We start from the raw sequence: 18496 nt of genomic DNA, 5'->3' as shown, positions 1-18496 counted from the left end.
TTGATATAGACCTTTCCTCTTTTTAATATAAGCCACTATAAATATCTTCTTTAAGCACTGTTGGAGCTGCATTCAATAAGTTTTGTGTTTTGATTTTCTTTCACTCAAAATATTTTTAATTTTTTTGTGATTTCTTCTTTGACCTATGGTTTGTTTAGAAGTGAGTGGTTTAACTTCCAAATGTATGGGGCTCTTCCAGATAACTTATATTTGTTGAGTTCTAATTTAATTCTGTTGTAGTCAGATAGCATAATCTGTAAGATTTCATCCTTCTGAAATGTATTTAAACTTATTTTATGGTCCACCCTATATTCTAAGTTGGTGAATGTTCTGTGTGCACTTAGCAAAAAAATGTATATTCTGCATTTTGGGGGTATAGTGTTCTATAAAAAGTTATTATGGTTGCTACAACAGCGAAGTTGAGTAGTTGCAATGGAGGTTGAATGGCCTGCAGAACCTAAAACATTTTTTATCTGGCCTTTGACAGAAAAAGTTTGCTGACCTCTGGTCTAGATGATCAAATGTCAGAGTCCTTCAAGTCCTACTCTGAGTCTCTTTTTCCTCTTCCTCTGTATTTTCTCCTGAGACTGGCTTCACATATCCATTGCCTATGCCCAGCGCCTCACACACTTTTAACTCCTTATTGTATCCCAGACCTACGTGAATTTCTACTTGGAAGTCTAAAAGGCACCTCCGAAGTACACATATCCAAAGTGAATTAATGATCTTACCAATTCAAATTTGAATGTTCTTCCATTGTTCTGTATCTTAGTCAATAGCTGAGTTACTTGAGCTGTTGACTCCATTCAGCAACTTGAGCCAAACCCTGGTTGTCATCTTTGATATTTCTTTCTCCTGTACATCCCTCCTCCCCACCCACATCTAATCTATTTCCCAGTCTTGTCAAATTTAGGTCTTCATATTTTTTTATGGAAGTATAGTTGACTTACAATATTGTGTTAATTTTAGGCATAGTGATTCAGTATTTTTGCAGATTATATTCCATTATAGGTTATTAAAAGATAATGAGTATAATTCCCTGTGCTACATAGTATATCCTTGTTGCTTATCTATTTTGTATGTAATAGTTTATATCTGTTAGTCCCATAACCCTAATTTTCCCTGCTTCCTTCTCCCCTTTGTTAATCATTTTGTTTTCTGTATCTGTGAGACTGTTTCTGTTTTGCATATACATTCACTTTTATTATTTTTTAGATCCCAATTAAGTGACATTAAATAGTATTTGTCTTTCTCTGACTTACTTCACTAAGCATAATATTTCCTAGGTCCATCCATGTAGCTGCAGATGGCATTATTTCATTTTCTTTATGGCTGAGTAATACCACCAATTTACATTCCTTCCAACAGTGTACAAGGTTTCCCTTTCTCTACATCTTCTCCAACATTTGTTATTAGTAGACTTTTTGATGATAACCATTCTGACAATGTGAGGTGATATTTCATTGTGGTTTTGATTTGCATTTCTCTAATAATTAGTGATGTTGAGCATATTTCATGTGACCTTTGGCCTTTTGTATATCTTTGGGAAAATGTCTATTAAAATCTTCTGCCCAAGTACTATTTACAATAGCTAGAACATGGAAGCAACCTAGATGTCCTTCAACAGATGAGTAGATAAAGCAACTGTGGTACATATGTTCAGTGGAGTACTGCTCAGCCATAAAAAGGAACATGTGTGAGTCAGTTCTAATGCGGTGGATGAACCTAGAGCCTGTTATGCAGAGTGAAGTAAGTCAGAAAGAGAAATGTAAATATCATATACTGATGCATAGATATGGAGTCTAGAAAGATGGTACTGATGAATTTATTTTCAGGGCAGCAGTGGAGAAACTGGCATAGAGAACAGACCTGTGGACATGCCGGGAGGAGAGGAGGGAGAGGGTGAGGTGTATGGAGAGAATAAAATGGAAATTTACAATATCACATTAAAATAGATAGCCAGTGGGAATTTGCTGTGTGACTCAGGGAACTCAAAGCAGGGGCTCTGTGATAAAGTAGAAGGGTGGGGTGGGGAGAGAGGTTTGGGAGGGAGGGGACATGGGTGTACCCATGGCTGATTCTTGTATGACAGAAAACCACAAAATTCTGTAAGGCAATTATCCCTCAATTAAAAAATAAAGTGTCAAAAAGGAAAACAAGAATCTTCTGCCCACTTTTCAATTGGATTATTTGGTTTTATTTTTGATAATGAGTTGTATGAGCTGTTTGTTGTAGATATTAACCCCTTGTCAGTTGCATCATTTCCAAATATTTTCTTCCATTCCACAGATTGCCTTTTTGTTTTATAAGTGGTTTCCTTTGCTGTGAAGCTTTTAAGTTTAATTAGACTGCATCTGTTTATTTTTGCTCTTATTTCTTTGGCCTTAGAAAATGCAAAAAAATATTGCTGTAATTTATGTCAAAGAATGTTCTGCCTGTGTTCTTCTAGGACTTTAATGATTTCAGGGCTTAAATTTAGGGGATGAAACTGTTTTGAGTTTTATTTTTGTAGATGTTGTAAGAGAATGTTTTTTTTTTTTTTCTTTTTTTTGGGCTTTGGCATGTAGTTTGTGGTAATTCCCCAACCAGGGTCTAAGTAACCTGGGCCCTTGGCGGTAAAAGCATGGAGTCCTAAACACTGGATTCCAAGAGAATGTTGGAATATTTTTTTTTTTTTACATGTAACTGTCCAGTTTTCCCAGGATCACTTATTGAGGAGATTGTCTTTTTTCCATTGTATATTCTTGCCTCCTTTGTCATAGATTGACTGTAGGTGTGTGACTTTATTTCACAGCTCTTTATCCTGTACCATTGATGTATGTATTTTTGTGTTAGCACCACATGGTTTTTATGACCATAGCTTTATAGTATAGTCTCAAGTATGAGAGGATTATACCTCCAGCTTTGTTCTTTATCCTCAGGATTGCTTTGGCAATTCTGGGTCTTTTTTGATTCCATATAAATTTTAGTATTATTGCTTCTAGTCTTCAGAAAAAAGTAATGGGCATTTTGATAGGGATTGCATTAAATCTGTAGATTTTTTTGGGTAGTATGTCCATTTTAATAATAATAAGATATCATGGGATATCTTTTCATTTCACTGAATCGTCTTTAAATTCCTTCATCAAAGTTTTATAGTTTTCCAAATACAAGTCTTTTATATCCTTGATTAAGTTTATTCCTAGGTATTTTTTGGATGTGATTTAAAAAAAATTTTTTAATTGAAGTATACTTGCTGTACAATGTTATATAAGTTACAGGTGTACAATGTAGTGATTCGTAGTTTTTAAAGGTTGTACTTCATTTGAATTACTATAAAATAATGCCTGTATTCCCTGTGTTGTACAGTATATCCTTGTAACTTATTTCACACTTAAGGGTTTATACAGCTTTCTTCTCCGCACCTATATTTCCCCCTTCTCTCTCCCTACTGGTCGCCACTAGTTTGTTCTCTGTATCTGTAAGTGTGCTTCCTTCTTATTCACTCATTTCCTGTATTTTTTAGATTGCACATATAAGTGATATCATGCACTATTTTCTTTCTCCATCACACTTATTTCACTTAGAATAATACTCTCCAAACCCATCTGTGTTGCTGCAAATGGCAAGATTTTCTTTTTATGGCTGAGTATTAGTCCAGTGTATATATCTATATATCACGTCTTCTTTATCCATTCATCTGTTGATAGCCACGTAGGTTGCTTCCATATCTTGGCTGTGGTAAATAATACTGCTGTGAACATTGGGATGCATGTACCTTTGCAAATTAGTGTTTTTTTGTTTTTTGTTTTTTCAGATATTTATCCAGGAGTAGAATTGCTGGGTCAGTGGTAGTAAGTGGTTCCTTACAGTGTATTTTTCATTTCAGTTATTGCATTCTTCATCTTTGGTTGTTCTTTATATTTTCTAATTCTTTGTTTAAAAACTTCTAGCTTTTCCTCTGTGGATCCACTCTTTGTCTGAATTCTTTGGTCATCCTTATGATCGTTACCCTGAACTCTTTCTCAGGTAGATTGCCTATACCCACTTGGTTTTCTTCTGAGGTTTTACCTTGTTCCTTCATCTGGAACATGTTCCTGTTTCACCTCATTTTGCCTAAATTGCTGTTTCTATTTTAATGGATTTGGCAGGCTGGTTCTGTTTCTTTTCTGGTAGGTTCTGGTCCTTGTCATCAATGGTCGTTCTGTAAATAGTTGTGATTTTGATGTGCCTGTGAGAAGAGGTGAGCTCAGTGTCTTTCTACTCCACCATCTTGGCCAATCCCTGGTCTGGAATGGATGTTTTTTATGTGGGAGTACCATATGTTGGCTGGGTGTCCCCAGTGTCTTTGAGGTGAGGGCTGGATCTGAGGTGGACACCAGCCCGGTCTTTCCTCAGGGTGCGCTGGCCTCTGTGATAGAGGGTGTGGCTGGTGTTGGATTAGCTGGCACTCCCAGCAGAGAGAGAGGCTCCCAGCAGAGACAGAGGCTACTCTGTCAAGGGGCAGGGTCTGCTGCCTGGTTGCAGGGGTAGAAACCTTGAGGATCTGACTCAGGCTGACTCTGTTCCCTTTAAGTGTGTGTGGTTTTCCTTCTCCCACGCTGGGGCCTTTGCCCTGAAGGAGGGGAATGTACAAGTAAGTGGGGCTCCTGTGCTTTTCAGAGGTCCAGCGCTCTGCCTGTGTAGGCGTCTGCAGTTCTACTCAGCTGCAGTCCAAGCGGCATCTTTCCCCCTATTACGGTTGGCCCAGATCTAGTGCACAATTGTAGCACAGAGTGGGCAGGGCTGGAGCCTTGAGTAGGCTGGGACCGGGAATCTCGGCATTTTGTGCTTGTGGGAATTGAAGCGCTGCTCAAGCTGTAGGAAGTTGGGCTGCTTCTGTGTAAGTGCCAGCAGTGGCCACCACTGCCCACCAGGCCCCCCGCACCACCTCTGCATCCCTAAACGGATTCTTTTCCCAGGATCTGACTGCCCTAGATCCACTGCTGGGCTGGGGTGTTCACTCAGCTCAGATTGAGAGTGTGGCAAGGCGGCAGCTGCTAGGGCAGACCACCCCCTGCCCTGTCTGGGGGTGAGCCCGCACCCACACCCTCGTCACCAATGCAGTCTAGGCTTCAGCCTTTCTCCAGCCTGTCCCAGCATTTCTCCAGACAGCCACGAGGTTTGCCCTTTCTGTGTAGGACCCCAGGACTGGACACCCTGTCTGTGTCCTGACCCACTCATTCCCTGGGGTGGTATCCACCACGCCATCTCCCTCTTCCTCTTAGTCCCCTCCCAGGGACACAGGTCCTGACCAAGTGCCTTTCTTCTCATCCTGCCTGATTATGTGGGAGTCTCTCTTGTAGCCTTGGTGGTTTAGGAGCTCTTTTGCCAGATTCCATAACGTTTTCCATGAAAATTGTTCCACGTGTAGATGTAGTTTTGATGTGTTTGTGGGGGGAAGTGAGCTCCATGTCCTCTTTACTCTGTCATCTGGATCCCCCTCCTGAAGCAATAGCCTAGGTCTTCATATTTCTAAAAATTCATCTAATAGGTTCTCTATGGACCAGTATCTTTAATAAACTTTGGTCTGGCCCATACTTGCATCTCCAGTCTCATTTTGCACCAACCACCCTTTCTCTCTGCTTTTAGTCACACTAGCCTTCTTTAAATCCATCCAACAGGGTTTCTCCTCTTTGCTGTGGTATCTTTCACACATTTTTCTTTGTATGGCATGTTTCCTTTCTGCATTAGAGGAAGTAATACTACCTGCTATGACAAACTGAAAATGTCAATGAACACAAAAGTATATTTCTTGCTTTTACAAAACCCATTGTGGATATTCCTGGTTGCTAGGTGGCCTTTCACATGATGATTCTTCAGAGACCCAGATCTCTTCTGGCCATAGCTTTGTCATCCCATATAGGACCTTAAGAGAACTTTACTGAATCCTATGCAACTGGTCAGGTGGCTCAGTGGTGAAGAATCCACCTGCTGATGCAGAAGACGTAGGTTCAATCCCTGGGTCAGGAAGATACCCTGGAGCAGGAAATGGCAACCCACTCTAGCATTCTTGCCTGGAAAATCCCATGGACAGAGAAGCCTGGCAGGCTACAGTCCATGGGGTCACAAAGAGTCAGATACGACATAGCGACTGAGGACACATGCACACAACTGGTAGAAAGGTAGTTGAGTGAGGACAGGATCCTGCAGGAAGTTTTGAATGGGCTACGCCTGGAAATGGCATTTATCACTTCCACAGAGGTGGCATTGGCTAGAACTGAGTCATAGGCCCACATCTAGCTGCCTGGGGGGCAAGAAGAAACAGTCTAGCTTTATACCCAGAAACTAGAGGGAATGATTCGATTAATACAGAGGTTTCTTTGACATGTACTCCATCCCCCACTGCATTCACTCATCACCTTCTGCCATCCTTCAGATCTCAGGGACGCCTTCTCTTACCTCTGTGACGAGGTCAGACCACCCTGGTGCTCCATGGGCCTCACTTCTGTGGCACTGATCACTGATGTAAACGCATGCTTCTCTGTGTTACTGCTGCTTCAGTGCTTATTTCGCACCAGGTAGCATTCCTCCAGGATAGGAACTGTGTCTCCTTCACTCAGTCCCAGCCCAGAGCTTGGCACATAAAGTCATTCAGTAAATATTTGTTGACTGAAGGAGCCAAAATGAAAGACAGTGAATAGGTATTGCCCCAAAGGCATCTGGCACTACCCAGTGAGGCTCCAGAGGAAGTCAGACTGAGCTACCACCCACTCCCAGCGCTTGGTGCTCTGTATGTGCCCCACATCTGACTGAGCAGTGTGTTGAGGCATCTGAAAGGCCACTGCCGTGCTCCTGACCACTCTGATTCCATTTCACTGCTGACAGACACCCAGCCCAAGGTTGTCCCCAGATGTTCTTACCATTCTTCTCAACAAGGAGTGGTTTTTGCCCTTTAGAGGCTGGCCTCATGGGGCCGAGTGGCCTCTGGGCCCTGGACAGCCATGGGTCTCCCTTACCTCACTGGCTGTGCTAATCGTTTTGATGCATGTGTCCCCCCGACCTCCTGTTCCCCAGCCCTCCCTTGATCAGTGCCCAGACAGGCTACAGTGAAAGAGACTATCACTTCTGTTGACAGACTGGCATGTGGGTAGAGGTCACACTGAGAAAGGTGAAGTATCAGACAAATTGTATGCTGAAGTCAAAGTCAGTGCCTTGCCAAATTTTCAGGCTTCTTGTGAGACAAGTACTACATATATTTGTTCTTATTTTTGTCACCAACATCCTCAATACTTGGTATAAGCTACATATCCAATATGGAGAAGGGGAAAAATTCTTAGATTTCAATGTGAAACAGTGATGGTGAGATTCGGGCCAAGAGGGGCACAGGTATTCTGGGTGCAGACAGGTGAAATTGCAGAGATAAGACAGTCCAGGCAGTAAGTCCTGTCCCCAGCAGCCTCACTCCCTCAGCCCCACTCCCGCCCCAGACCTTGAAGGCATGCAGCCCTGCATTGTAGGGCCTGGAAGCAGTTGGGCAGAGGTGTGGGGTGGTGTTGATCTGATGCTCTCCTGCTTTCCTTATAGATTGCAAAGGAAGATGCCATCCTGCCAGTAGCTCTCTTCCCATCTCTCTGTGAGCTCATCTTTCACAACAACCCTCTGGTGACCCATACTCGAGGTATGGTACCCACAAACCTGCCCCCTGAACCCAGTCCCCAAGAAGCAATGTGGAGAACCTCATCCCTACCTCAGTGCCAAGCCCTGCTCTGCTCTGTGTCATGGGCAGACAAACTTCATAGTGCACTGGGGGCTGTAGGAAACAGTGGACACTGCTGAGCACATGCTCTGCACTGACTCATCCCAACAGCAACCCTGTGAAGCAGGCTTTATTGTCCTTATGCACAGAGGATGAAACTGAGGATCAGAGAGAGTCACAGTCTGCCCAAAGTCACACAGCCAAAAAAAAAAAAAAAAAAGGCAGCACTGGAAATGGAATACAGAATTATCTAGATCCTGTGTGAGCTCCATAATGACACTCTGCTCTGTGGGATAAGTCTGCTGCAACCTCACTCCCCACTTCCCAGCTGGGAAGGAGCGTGAAGCCAAACTGCAGAGCCCTCCCCCTCCCAGAGCACGCTGAATGCAGTAGCTGCCACGTCAGTAGTGGAACCCACTGTCCAAGATGCAGCAGCTGGAGGCATCTTAGAATCCTGGGTCTCTGGAGTGACACTAGAGTATTCTAATCTCTGCTCTACACTGTTTTCATTGCCTCGGGCAAGTTCCTTAACCTGTCTGTTTCTGTTTCCTCATCGGTCAAATAGGCATAATATAGGTTTCTACCTCCTAGGGCTGGTGTGAGAATTAAGTAAGGTTATACATGTATATGAACAGTGCCTGGCACATAGAAGCCCCCAGTAATTGTTAGCTAACAAAATAATCTTATTTTCCCATCATGGCTCCAGGGGTCCCACCACTACTAAAAAGCTTTCTCCAGGAGCGGCTGGGAATCCACTTAATTCGAAGGAAGATAGTAAAGGCTAAGCATCATATTTTGATGCCTCGGAAGGACTCTCGGAAGGTAAGGCTTCAAAGGCAGGACCCCCAAGCCCAGAGGGAGTGGAGTCTATTTTAATGCTACAGATCAGCCTGGCAGAAGAACCACTCCCACCCACAATGCCTGGGATTCTTCTGTTAGGTTTGTAGTAGCAGTTTTGTCTTCTCCTTCCCTCACTATATAACATACAGATATACCCAGGAGAGGTAAGACAGTCAGAGACCCAAAAACCAGAGTAGGGAGGAGTATGGGAGGGCATTGAGTCTGATCCCCTAATTTTCCAGAGGAACTGAGGTCCAAAAAAGACACTGTGGAGAAGTGGGGGGAAATCAGTCAGAAGACCCACATGTCAGTCTGGTGCCATCATTTTTCATAGCTGCCTAAACTTGGGCAAGATTTCCACTCTCTGAGTATCAGCTTCTCAACTCTAAAACCTCTGAGTTGCTGAGAGGACTGAATGAAATTGATACATTATTAACTCCCCAAACCTCCTACCAGTGCAAGTGACGGTAACCCCTGGTATCATGAATGGCTGTGCCAGCCCTAGAATACCTATCTCCTGCCTGACTCTTGGGAGGCATTTCATGGTTGGAGAGCGGTCCGCCCCCTCAGTACCTCCCCTCAGCTAGTGGTCCAGACTTAACTTCTAGAATGCCATAAAGTAAGATCCCTTTCATCTGAAGGATTTCAGAAATTTCTGTGAAATGCTTCTCCCTCCTGAACTTTGTCTTCCTACAGGCAAAAGCTGGTCTGGGCATTGCTGACCCCAGAAGTTAAATAAAGATATTCCCTAGGCCCCTCCCTCTAGAGTCTGCCTGTGTACAGCCAAGCTCTTGTCTTGAGCCCTCAGGGGACCAGAGCAGCATTTAAAACCAGCAATAGAAATCCAGAGGGTTTCCATCATCTTTGCCCCCATCTGCTGCCTCCTCTAAGAGTCCTACTCCCTCCCTTCCCGTCAGGCAGCTGGGGAGGGGTGGAATCGGGGTGAGCCAGATGCTCAGTACATAATCCTCTCTCCCGTGTACAGAGCACCCATGCTGAGAACTTGCACGTGCGCTCCCCCGTAATCCTCACCACAGACAAGGAAGCAGGCTCAGAGAGGTGAAATAACTTAAAAGGGAGTGTAGGGGTCCAGGGGCACCACCATCGTTCCAACTAATGGAGGATATACACACATACCAGTGGCAAAATGAGAAACGAATCAATGCTCTATAAGTGCTGTCTAATGTCCAGCACGGGCTACGCGGAGAGTGTGGTGTGGGCTGCAGGCAGGCTGGAGATGCCTGCATGTCCCCAGTGTGCTCCCAGAGCGGGGTTGGATGTACAGCCTTTTACTCAGTTACATAGACCAAGGTTGCTGGCACTCCTTGCTACGAGACTTGGACAGGACAGGGAGAAAATGGAGAACCTGCCAGAGCAGGCCTGGACCCACCTAACGTGGAACCAGAAACCAGTGTGAGGCTTCTGAGTGAGAACACAGATGGAAGATAACATGGCCTGCCCTGGATGCTCAGCAGTCCAGCATACAGGACCCAGTGACTCTCATCCTCTAGCCAGTCAGATTATCCAGTCTTTGCTCAGGAGAGTGGTGGTGAGATAGAGGAAGAGCATCCCCAGCACAAACCTGTGAGAGGGAGGAATCAGTGTGGCCCCTTCCCCACCAGCTGGCAAATAATGGCACTTGTTTTGGCCACTGTGAGGCATGGGTTCTGAAAAAAGACTGGGTCCCTCAGGCTTCAAATCTAAACACTGAGATTTTATGTATTTCAAAAAGGATATACTTTCTTAAAAAGAACCTTATTTTATAAAATAGTCATCCTTCCCATTCCCTAGTTCACCAGGCACATTTGAGCACACCATTGAGATCTCACATGGGAAAACTCTGCGAGATAGGCAGGCAGGGACTGTTTTCCCCTTGTGTGAGCTCAAAAGGTAGACTGTGCTTGAGATCTTTCCACTGCACTGCATGGCCTGTCAAAGTACAGATGTAAGTAGACTAAAGACTTCTGACAAAGAGTAAGCAATCCACCAGGTAACTAGGGAGGGGAGGCAGAACTAAGCCCAGCTGAGGGAAGCTGGGCACATGGCTCTCTCCTGGCAGATGAGCAGAGGCGTGGAGGGGAGATGACAGGCTTTTGCTAATTAAGAAAGCTGAGCAGTTCAGTGGGAAAGAAGTTATTTCCTTGGGTCTAAACCCTGAGAGAGATTTGCCTTATAGGTCTTTATATAAGGTGCAGGGACTGGCCCCCTGATAGGGGCCTGGTGCTGCCACCTTCCAGAAAATGTGGGACCATCTCCCCCAGGCCCTCCTAGGAATCCCTGAGGAAAGTCATGGGCACTGCAAGACACCTTGATCAGAGGAATGAGGCTACTGACGGGCAGAGTGATAGAGTCAAGGATCCAGAATGAGGCCCAGAGCCTCTGCCACTGAATAACTCTGTGACCTTGGACAAGTCATCTTACCTCTCTGAGCCCCCGTTTCCTTGTTTATAAAATGAGAACATTTATTCACTGGGTAGTTTGAGGTGTAAATAAAACGTAACATGTCATGTACGGGGCACATTGTAGATGCCCACTAAGTGTGATTTTTGTCCCTTCCCTCCCCATGAGACCTACCCCAGTGCTTTGACCATTATACTGGTTGGCCTTAGGCCGCTTATGTCCAGAAGGAGAGGTTCTGACTAGGAAGCAGACCAATTCAGCCCTTCTCCCATGACAGGTGAAAAATCAAGTTCCCAAGGTGCCAAAGCAGCCTATGATTCTCCCTCACCCATCCTTGATGATCAAGTCTCCCTCAAAGGAGATGCTGGAGTCAGAGGCAGAGCTGACTAAGGAGCCGCCTGCCACCAAAACCATTTCTGTGGAGCGAGAGATGCCCATCGAGGGCCTGGGGGGCCTTCCCATGCCCCACCGGACCTTCGTGCCACTGCCTCCCATTTGCTCCAACTCCACTGTGCATAGTGAGGAGACATCCCACCGGAGCGATGCTGCTGGCCGCCTCAGCCCAGACCACCTGTCAGATGAGGACACCAAGAGCACAGAATCCATCTTCTTGACCCAGGTGCCTGGACCCCACCTGCTCCCGCCCACTTGTTCCCACCTCCCAGGGGTTCCTGTCCAACCCTTAGATGGATGAACTGCTATAAGGCAACTAGAACTAAGCACAAGGCAGATCTGGAAACCAGAAAGCAGCACCCTTGGCAGGGCTTGTAAGCCCCTTCTGGGAGTTTGGAGCCCCAAACTGATCCAAGGTTACTGGTAGGGACACCCATGGGAACAAATCATGGTCCTCCTTTCTCATCACTTGCAGACCATTCCCCAACCCCAGCCTGGGAATGGCTCTCCTGGTTCTTCAAGACTTAGCTCGGGTTAAGGTAGCAATCCCTCCAGGAAGCTTCCTGGGCTCCTAGGCTGTTCTAGAGCTTTCTGTGGGCTCACCCAGCCTGTGCCTCCCCTCTGTTACAGCATTCATCTCAGTGTATGGTCATTGTCTTCATGTCTGCCTCCTCTCAGCCCAGGCTTGGGTCTTGCCCTTAACAGGATCCAGCATGGGGACCCACACAGAGCTCAGAGGTGTTAATGGAATGCATTTTCTTTTCCTTCTTGGGCACAGGTCAGTGGGTTATCTTCCTCCATCTTCCGGAGGGATGATTCAGAGACAAAGGAGAAAGACCAAAGACCACCATCCACAGCACCCAGAGAGGCCAAGAGTACTCAGAAGCCCCCATCTGCCTCTTGCCCCAGGAAGTACCATGGCTATGAGGAGCTGCTGACAGCCAAGCCTGACCCCACCTTCATTGAGCCAAAAGGTATGTGAGGAGAATGTCTCTAGGGCAGGGAGCCCTCTCCATGAGCCGGAGCAAGTCAGGGCAAAGCCAAGGCTGGTACCGAACACTCTTTTCCAGGCCAGGGTGCCAATTTCCATCTGAATGTCTGTCAAAGGGCCCCTGGGGGTGTCCTGGTTTAGAGCCCTACTTGTCAGGACCCCTGGCCTGGACCTTCATTGGCTTTGAGGGAATCACAGCTGTTCAGAGATTCCAGCCATTCTGAACCTAACTGCTTTGGTTGGAAGTCTCTCCAGGAAGGGTTTAATAAACAAACACTCAGACTAGTCAGATTCCCCGGGTCCTCCCCAGCCCAGTTAATCCCTAAAATGAACATCCAGAATCCTCCCTGTTTGGTTTGAGACAGGGGAGGCAGCCTCTTCTCCCACCCCTTATTTTGGACTGATGTGTTTTGTACTGGTGCTCAGCTGTGCTCTCATGGCTGTCAGTCTCTGCAGTGTAACCCTCCGAGGTCAATGGGTTTCCTTTCCCCACTCTTGTGCTGTTTTTCCATTAGGACCTGTTCAGTGATACAAGTATTCACTGAGTGATGGCACCTCTGGCACCACCACAGATCAGGCCAGGATATGGGAACAGTGTCTTCTTGGCGCCCTCCATCCTTTTACCCAGGGCTGCTTTGAAATGGGGAATGAAGAAGTCAGAGGAGGCATCCAGGAGGAGGGGGATGTGCCTTGACTCGACCTCGTCCTTTTGACCTAGGAATCCAGAAGAATGCACAGGCCTTGCAGCACATGTTGAAACACCCGCTCGTGTACCGCTCCAGCAAGCCCAGGCTGGATACTCTGCAGAAACACTATGTTCCCAAGGAGAAGCGGGTACGCCTCCACCTCACTGCATGTGAACCGCCCCTGGGGACCCTAAGGGACAGAAATGGCTCTCACTTGGGACCTTCAGGAGCAATGCTCTTCCCTGGTGCCCCCAGTTCGCCCCTGCCTGTCATAGTGACTGTAGAGGAGGTGAGGCCACGAAAGTCTGAGCCTGTGCTAACACTCTGCTGTCTCACCTCCTGTCAGACCCAGAGGATCCCTATTCCGCCCCCACGGAAGACTCGAGCCCAGCTGCTGGATGACATCCTCATTCGCATGCGGGACACCCAGAACATCACAGAGGCGCCACTAGGTATGGCTCCGACCCCCGTCCTCAGCAGCCAGGCTCTGAGGTCTAGCCGTTTACTCCGCTGCTGGGATAAGGCAGAGGGCTTGTGTCGGAGCAGGAAGAGCCCTTTAGAGCATTTTCCTGGCCTTCCTGCGTGCAGATGGAGGAACTGAGCCTGAGTGCGGCAGAGAGCTGCCTGAAGTCACAGCATGTTACCAATGGCTTGAGACAGATTCAGAAGGCGATCCCTCTGGCCTTCTAGTGCCCAAGCTGGAGAGACCATTTTCAGGCCCTCAGCATCCTCTTCCCACTCCATCCCACTTTATGGGGGAGCTCTGGACCCAGTCCCTGCTGCTCTGGGATAGGTGGGACCCCAGGTGACCTGGGCGTCCCTCCTGGCTTTTCTCCCTACAGGAGCCGTCCTGCGCCAGCGGACAGAGAGGCGGCTGGTGAACCAGAAGCAGTTCCTGGAGGCCAAAAAGCTGCTGAAGGAGTTCCGTGCGCGCTACCGGCGGCTGGTGCGCTGCTCGCTGCGGTCAGTGTTTGGGACCACAGCGCCGCCCCAGGCCCGCCCAGCACTGAGCGGGAGCCAGCCTAAGTTGGGCCACTTCCTCGAATTCATGGATGAATTCTACCAGGAGCCCACAGCCAGTGACTTGAAAGGCTAGGACTGTGCACGGTGCCATGGGTACCAACTAGCCTGTGCCCTGCGCCCTTCACAAGGGTGCCACACCCTTGACCGCTCCTTGGGACGAGTTCGGGTCTCCAAGCTCTCCTCAGCCTTGCTTGCTGGCCACAGAGAGTGGTGAGCTGGTCAGGACCTCCCCTTCCTGGGCCAGGCAGGAACCAGCACCTTGTCCAACAGCAATAAAGAGTGAGTGCATAGGGCAAGGTAGCCCTCATTCCTTTTTGGAACCTGGGCCAGGTCATTTCATTGTGGGAAAGAAACCCCAGCTGATACACATCCTTAAGAGTCCCATGGGAAACCTGCCTGAGTCACACAGGTGGTAATACCGTAATCCCTCAGAGCTGGGGTAAGCACTGAGACACAAAACGGTTGCTGAAAGCGAGAAGCAGCACAGAAGCTAAGGGTCAGAGAGGTTAACTTGCCCACAGCCAGGTGTGTGCGCGAGGGGGGACAGGTCCAATAATGTGTGTCTGTGTTGGGAGCAGGGCTCAGGTGCAAAACTGAGCCAGGACCTTGAAATCCTTGAGGTTCTCTCTGCCAGGTCACCTTTTCCACTGTGATGGCAAATGGAAGGGAGAAGAGAGGACTGGGGATTTCCTTGTTACATGGACATCACCACAAAGTTGGGACAAGTTGAAGGAAGGGCTTACATGGAGTTTCCCAAGGTCTTCTAATCCAGGATGCAAACCAAAGTCCCATGTGCAAATACAGTGGGATGTGACTCTAAAACTGGACTGTGGATTGTGCAGGGTCAGCCTGGACGCAGGGTAAGCAAGCTAGTTCTGGTCAAGGCAGCTGAAAGGGCTGCTCCATTACTGTGCATGCACAGTACTCCGCACCTACTGCAGAGGAGGGTCAGGAGGGTCACTGGGGCTGAATTCTGGAGAATGCACTTGGGGATGGACACTGGGCCTGACCTAGTCACCTAGCCAATGATTGCTCCTTGGACTGCTCTCCTGTAGGTGCCTACAAGCCAGACCTGGGGCAGGCCTGTAGTTCCCAGGGTCCAGGAAGCAGTGGCATAGAAATGAAGGATCCACTGCAAAGCACAAAGTCTCACAACCTAAGGTGTAATTAAGGCAATTACAGAAGTAGTCTGGTTGCCACAGGTCTGTGGTGCAGTATCTGCTGTATCTTGAGTGTGAGACTATTAGGACACAAGTGTTCGCATGTTATCATACTCAACCACAGCCACAGACAGGGGGCCAGATACATATTTACACCAAGCTGTGTCATACCAGACATACACATTCCAGTTCAGACAGTCTCATGCACGATCACACACATTCTCATAGACATACCAAGTTATGAAATCAGTTACATCTCACTCACACAGGCACCTGGACCAATTCAGGTAATACCTACAGTGCTACCCTCCATGGCACTCCTGTGCTGGGGCCTGTTGCTGAATTGCCACATTGGATCGCCCAGGCCCAAAACCACCCTTCTGCTAACGTTAGGAAAGAGAATCCACCCCAACATTCACGCTGTAAACCTCACTAGGTTCGAATTCAGGAGATCTGGGATGCTCCCTTCAGCCAGAAACACCTATCAAACCATAAGCTCACAGGCCTGAAAGGCTCCTGAGAACATGCTGTCCCAGCTTCAAGGCAGGAAGTCTCTTGCCGTCTCCCCAGCAGACCACTGTTTGTGCTTGCACGTCTAGTGACAGGAAGCTCATTCCCTCCAAACGCTGTTCCTTCCTTTGTTGGGAAAACTATTGGATGGCTCAAGTCATCAGGCTAAGCATCTGCCCAAGTCCCTCAGTAATCCTAACTCTGCTTTTTGGCCCAGAGCATATCTGCCCTCTCTGCCCAGTCAGGCCAGTCCTTTACCTGTATGAGACTATCCTGAGCGGTTATACTTATCTAGATCAGATGCTCTTACCTTTCTGTTATTCCACATGGATACCATCTGAATAAACTGGTTTTCCTATAATTTTGAATACTGAAGCAAGACATTCCAATATGGGGCATCTTCTAGAGCAAAAATGGCATCAGAACTCATATACAGTCTACACTTGTCTCAGATTTGCTTGAGATTGCTCTCCAGAGATAAGACTTTGACCAGAAACAGAACATTCATGAGTTTGCTTTACTGTATTCTCAACTTGGGCCTCTCCTCAGCCTAGCAAACCTACATTGAGGAATGCACTTTAGTACTGTTCAAATAACGCATCATCCCATTTGGTCTTGTGTGGGCAGAAGCATTCCTGATAGGCATGCTCTGAGTCCTCTTTGTCAGAATGCTCTTTTTGAAGAGTTGGAGAGGAGGCACCTAGCAGGGGCACTGCCAAGGATCAAGGCCCCTTCTGTGCTCTACTGCAGACAGCAGGTTGAATAAAACCAAAATCCAAACCATTTTCTTTCTGGGTAGACGGGGATAAGGCCTTAAGGATAACTGTATGAAGAATTAAGAGTAAATAAATAGTACATCAGTCACACACAGACAAGAAAATCCATTAGTTGGCACTTGAGACAATCATATTTCCCTTACATAATTATCCATTCTCACTGGAACTTTTAAGGTTCTGCTGGAGATTAAGGGTTGAACCACTGAGCAAAAGCCCCTGCCCCCACTGGTGGCAAAGCGTGGGGAGAGGGCAGGGCCAACAAGGGAGAATCTGCCACCATCTGGAGCCAGGGCCCAAAAGCTGCTCTTGAGCTCTCTCGGCTTGATCTTTGAGGAGTATACTCCCTTTATTATTTTTACCCTTTATTAAATGAGAGGAAAGGAAGAACAAGAAGCCTGGCCTTGCCTTGGCTTTGTCCAACTAGTTCTTAAGACCCCAGAAAAGGTAGAAAGGGAGGCACCCCAGTTTGAGGTTGCCTCCCACAACTACTGAGACTAGGTATTAAGGAAGCATTTACTCACAAAGTGTGTAAATATTTTTCTTAGGGAAAAAATACTGATAACACATAGAACAATGTGCACATTCAGTCTTGGCACGTTTCCTTCATCCAATATAACCAGTTTCTAAACTGAAGACTTCTGTATATGTATCTTACTGTGGATGACTTGTGTCAGGATGCATTTCTGGATCATCTTTGGAGGACAGTCTTCAAGCAGCCTCTTTTCCTAGTATCCCACCCCTCAAAAAGCAGACCTGCTTCCTCATTGGCACAAGAATAAGTCATTCTCGTTGAGTGACAACATAAGTAGCTATATTTACTTCTAAAAGCCAAGCCAAATGACCAATCTGTGGGTTGATGAGGAAAGGCTGGCCAATAAAAATTAAGTACCTATGGAGTTTTTGATTTTCAAAGAAAAATGAAGGGCTGACTGGGTTCTAATCCCTGGTAGTTAAAAATGACAGGCTGTTCAATCAAAATACATCACTTCCCAAGATTTCATGTTCACATTACTCTCACTATGGCAGGGGGGGGGGGGGGGGGGGCGGGTTCCCTACCTGGGTGTGTATTCAAGGGATCTGGGTACATTTTAATTCTATCTGAAAAAAAGCAGGAAGAAAAAGCTGTTAAAATAATCATTTGGATATCTCCTTCATTAGCAAATTGTGTGTGTGTGCAGCTTAGAGGACTTCATTCACACCCTAGATAACTATAGTACAAAATATGACCCAGTGCACTGAACCCCAAGTTCCTTGTTTCTTAAAGAGAAGGAGGGCATCAGGTGGGATAGTGTGACTTGGGTAATTCCCATGCCCATTCCAGCTATATAACATTTTGTGATTATGATCCAGCCTTCATTTTTCTTCCCCTCCTTACCAGCTGGCCTTCCATCTTAATGGAAAGCCGTGCAAGAAAAAGGAAAAAATTCCAAGTTGCTGCCAACTTTGGTGAGAGGTCTGGTTTGTGGAGAGGTTGGTAGGTTGCTAAGTTGAGATCTGAGTCTCTTCTAACCATGTCAGTGATCCACAACCTTCCTCATTTCTCGGGGCTTTATGCTAAAAGCAGCTCCTGGAGAACTATAATTGTCCTATAATCGTGGGAGGAGAAAGATCATTCTCCTCTGGTAAAAGTACTTCAGAAACAGAAAGCAATATTGCAGTCAAGTTCACAGAACTGATGGGGGTATCTAAAATGTCCAAGGGTGCTGGACGATACCTTGAATGGGCCATCCAAGATCATCACTATGGCCCTTTATGAAACCATTAACAAACTCTCCAGCCACACATACATTCAAATACATTCCAGGAGACACTGAGTTCAAGAGCACGGACTGTCCTTTCCTTCTTTATATCCATGACCCCGCACAGGGTTGGCAAAAGTTCAAAACTCAGGAAATATCTGTCAAATGGAACAAAAAGGATGAGCAGCACAGCCTTCGGTCATCAGCTTCACCAGTCAAGCCAGTGGCAGCTTTCCATCTTAGTCAGTTTGTAATCACATA

At 46.7% G+C, this 18496-nt stretch overlaps 1 protein-coding gene across 11 annotated transcripts in view; it reads left to right on the top strand.

Moving 5' to 3' along the window:
* XRRA1 (X-ray radiation resistance associated 1) overlaps positions 1 to 14370 on the top strand; it is a 64096-nt gene extending 49726 nt beyond the window's left edge. For all 11 annotated transcript variants that reach the window (XM_043907104.1, XM_043907086.1, XM_043907114.1 and 8 more), the window contains 7 exons: positions 7546 to 7639; positions 8424 to 8539; positions 11235 to 11576; positions 12129 to 12324; positions 13060 to 13175; positions 13374 to 13479; positions 13870 to 14370. In XM_043907104.1, coding sequence (XP_043763039.1) covers positions 7546 to 7639; positions 8424 to 8539; positions 11235 to 11576; positions 12129 to 12324; positions 13060 to 13175; positions 13374 to 13479; positions 13870 to 14123 — 1224 coding nt within the window. In that variant the 3' untranslated portion in view covers positions 14124 to 14370. The remainder of the gene's footprint in view (positions 1 to 7545; positions 7640 to 8423; positions 8540 to 11234; positions 11577 to 12128; positions 12325 to 13059; positions 13176 to 13373; positions 13480 to 13869) is intronic.
* Positions 14371 to 18496: the final 4126 nt, after the last annotated feature.

The sequence above is a fragment of the Cervus elaphus genome, chromosome 1, assembly GCF_910594005.1.
Source record: "Cervus elaphus chromosome 1, mCerEla1.1, whole genome shotgun sequence".
NCBI classification, from domain to species: Eukaryota; Metazoa; Chordata; class Mammalia; order Artiodactyla; family Cervidae; genus Cervus; species Cervus elaphus.
Note: the sequence above shows the minus strand (reverse complement) of the source record. Positions and strands in the feature narration are given on the sequence as shown.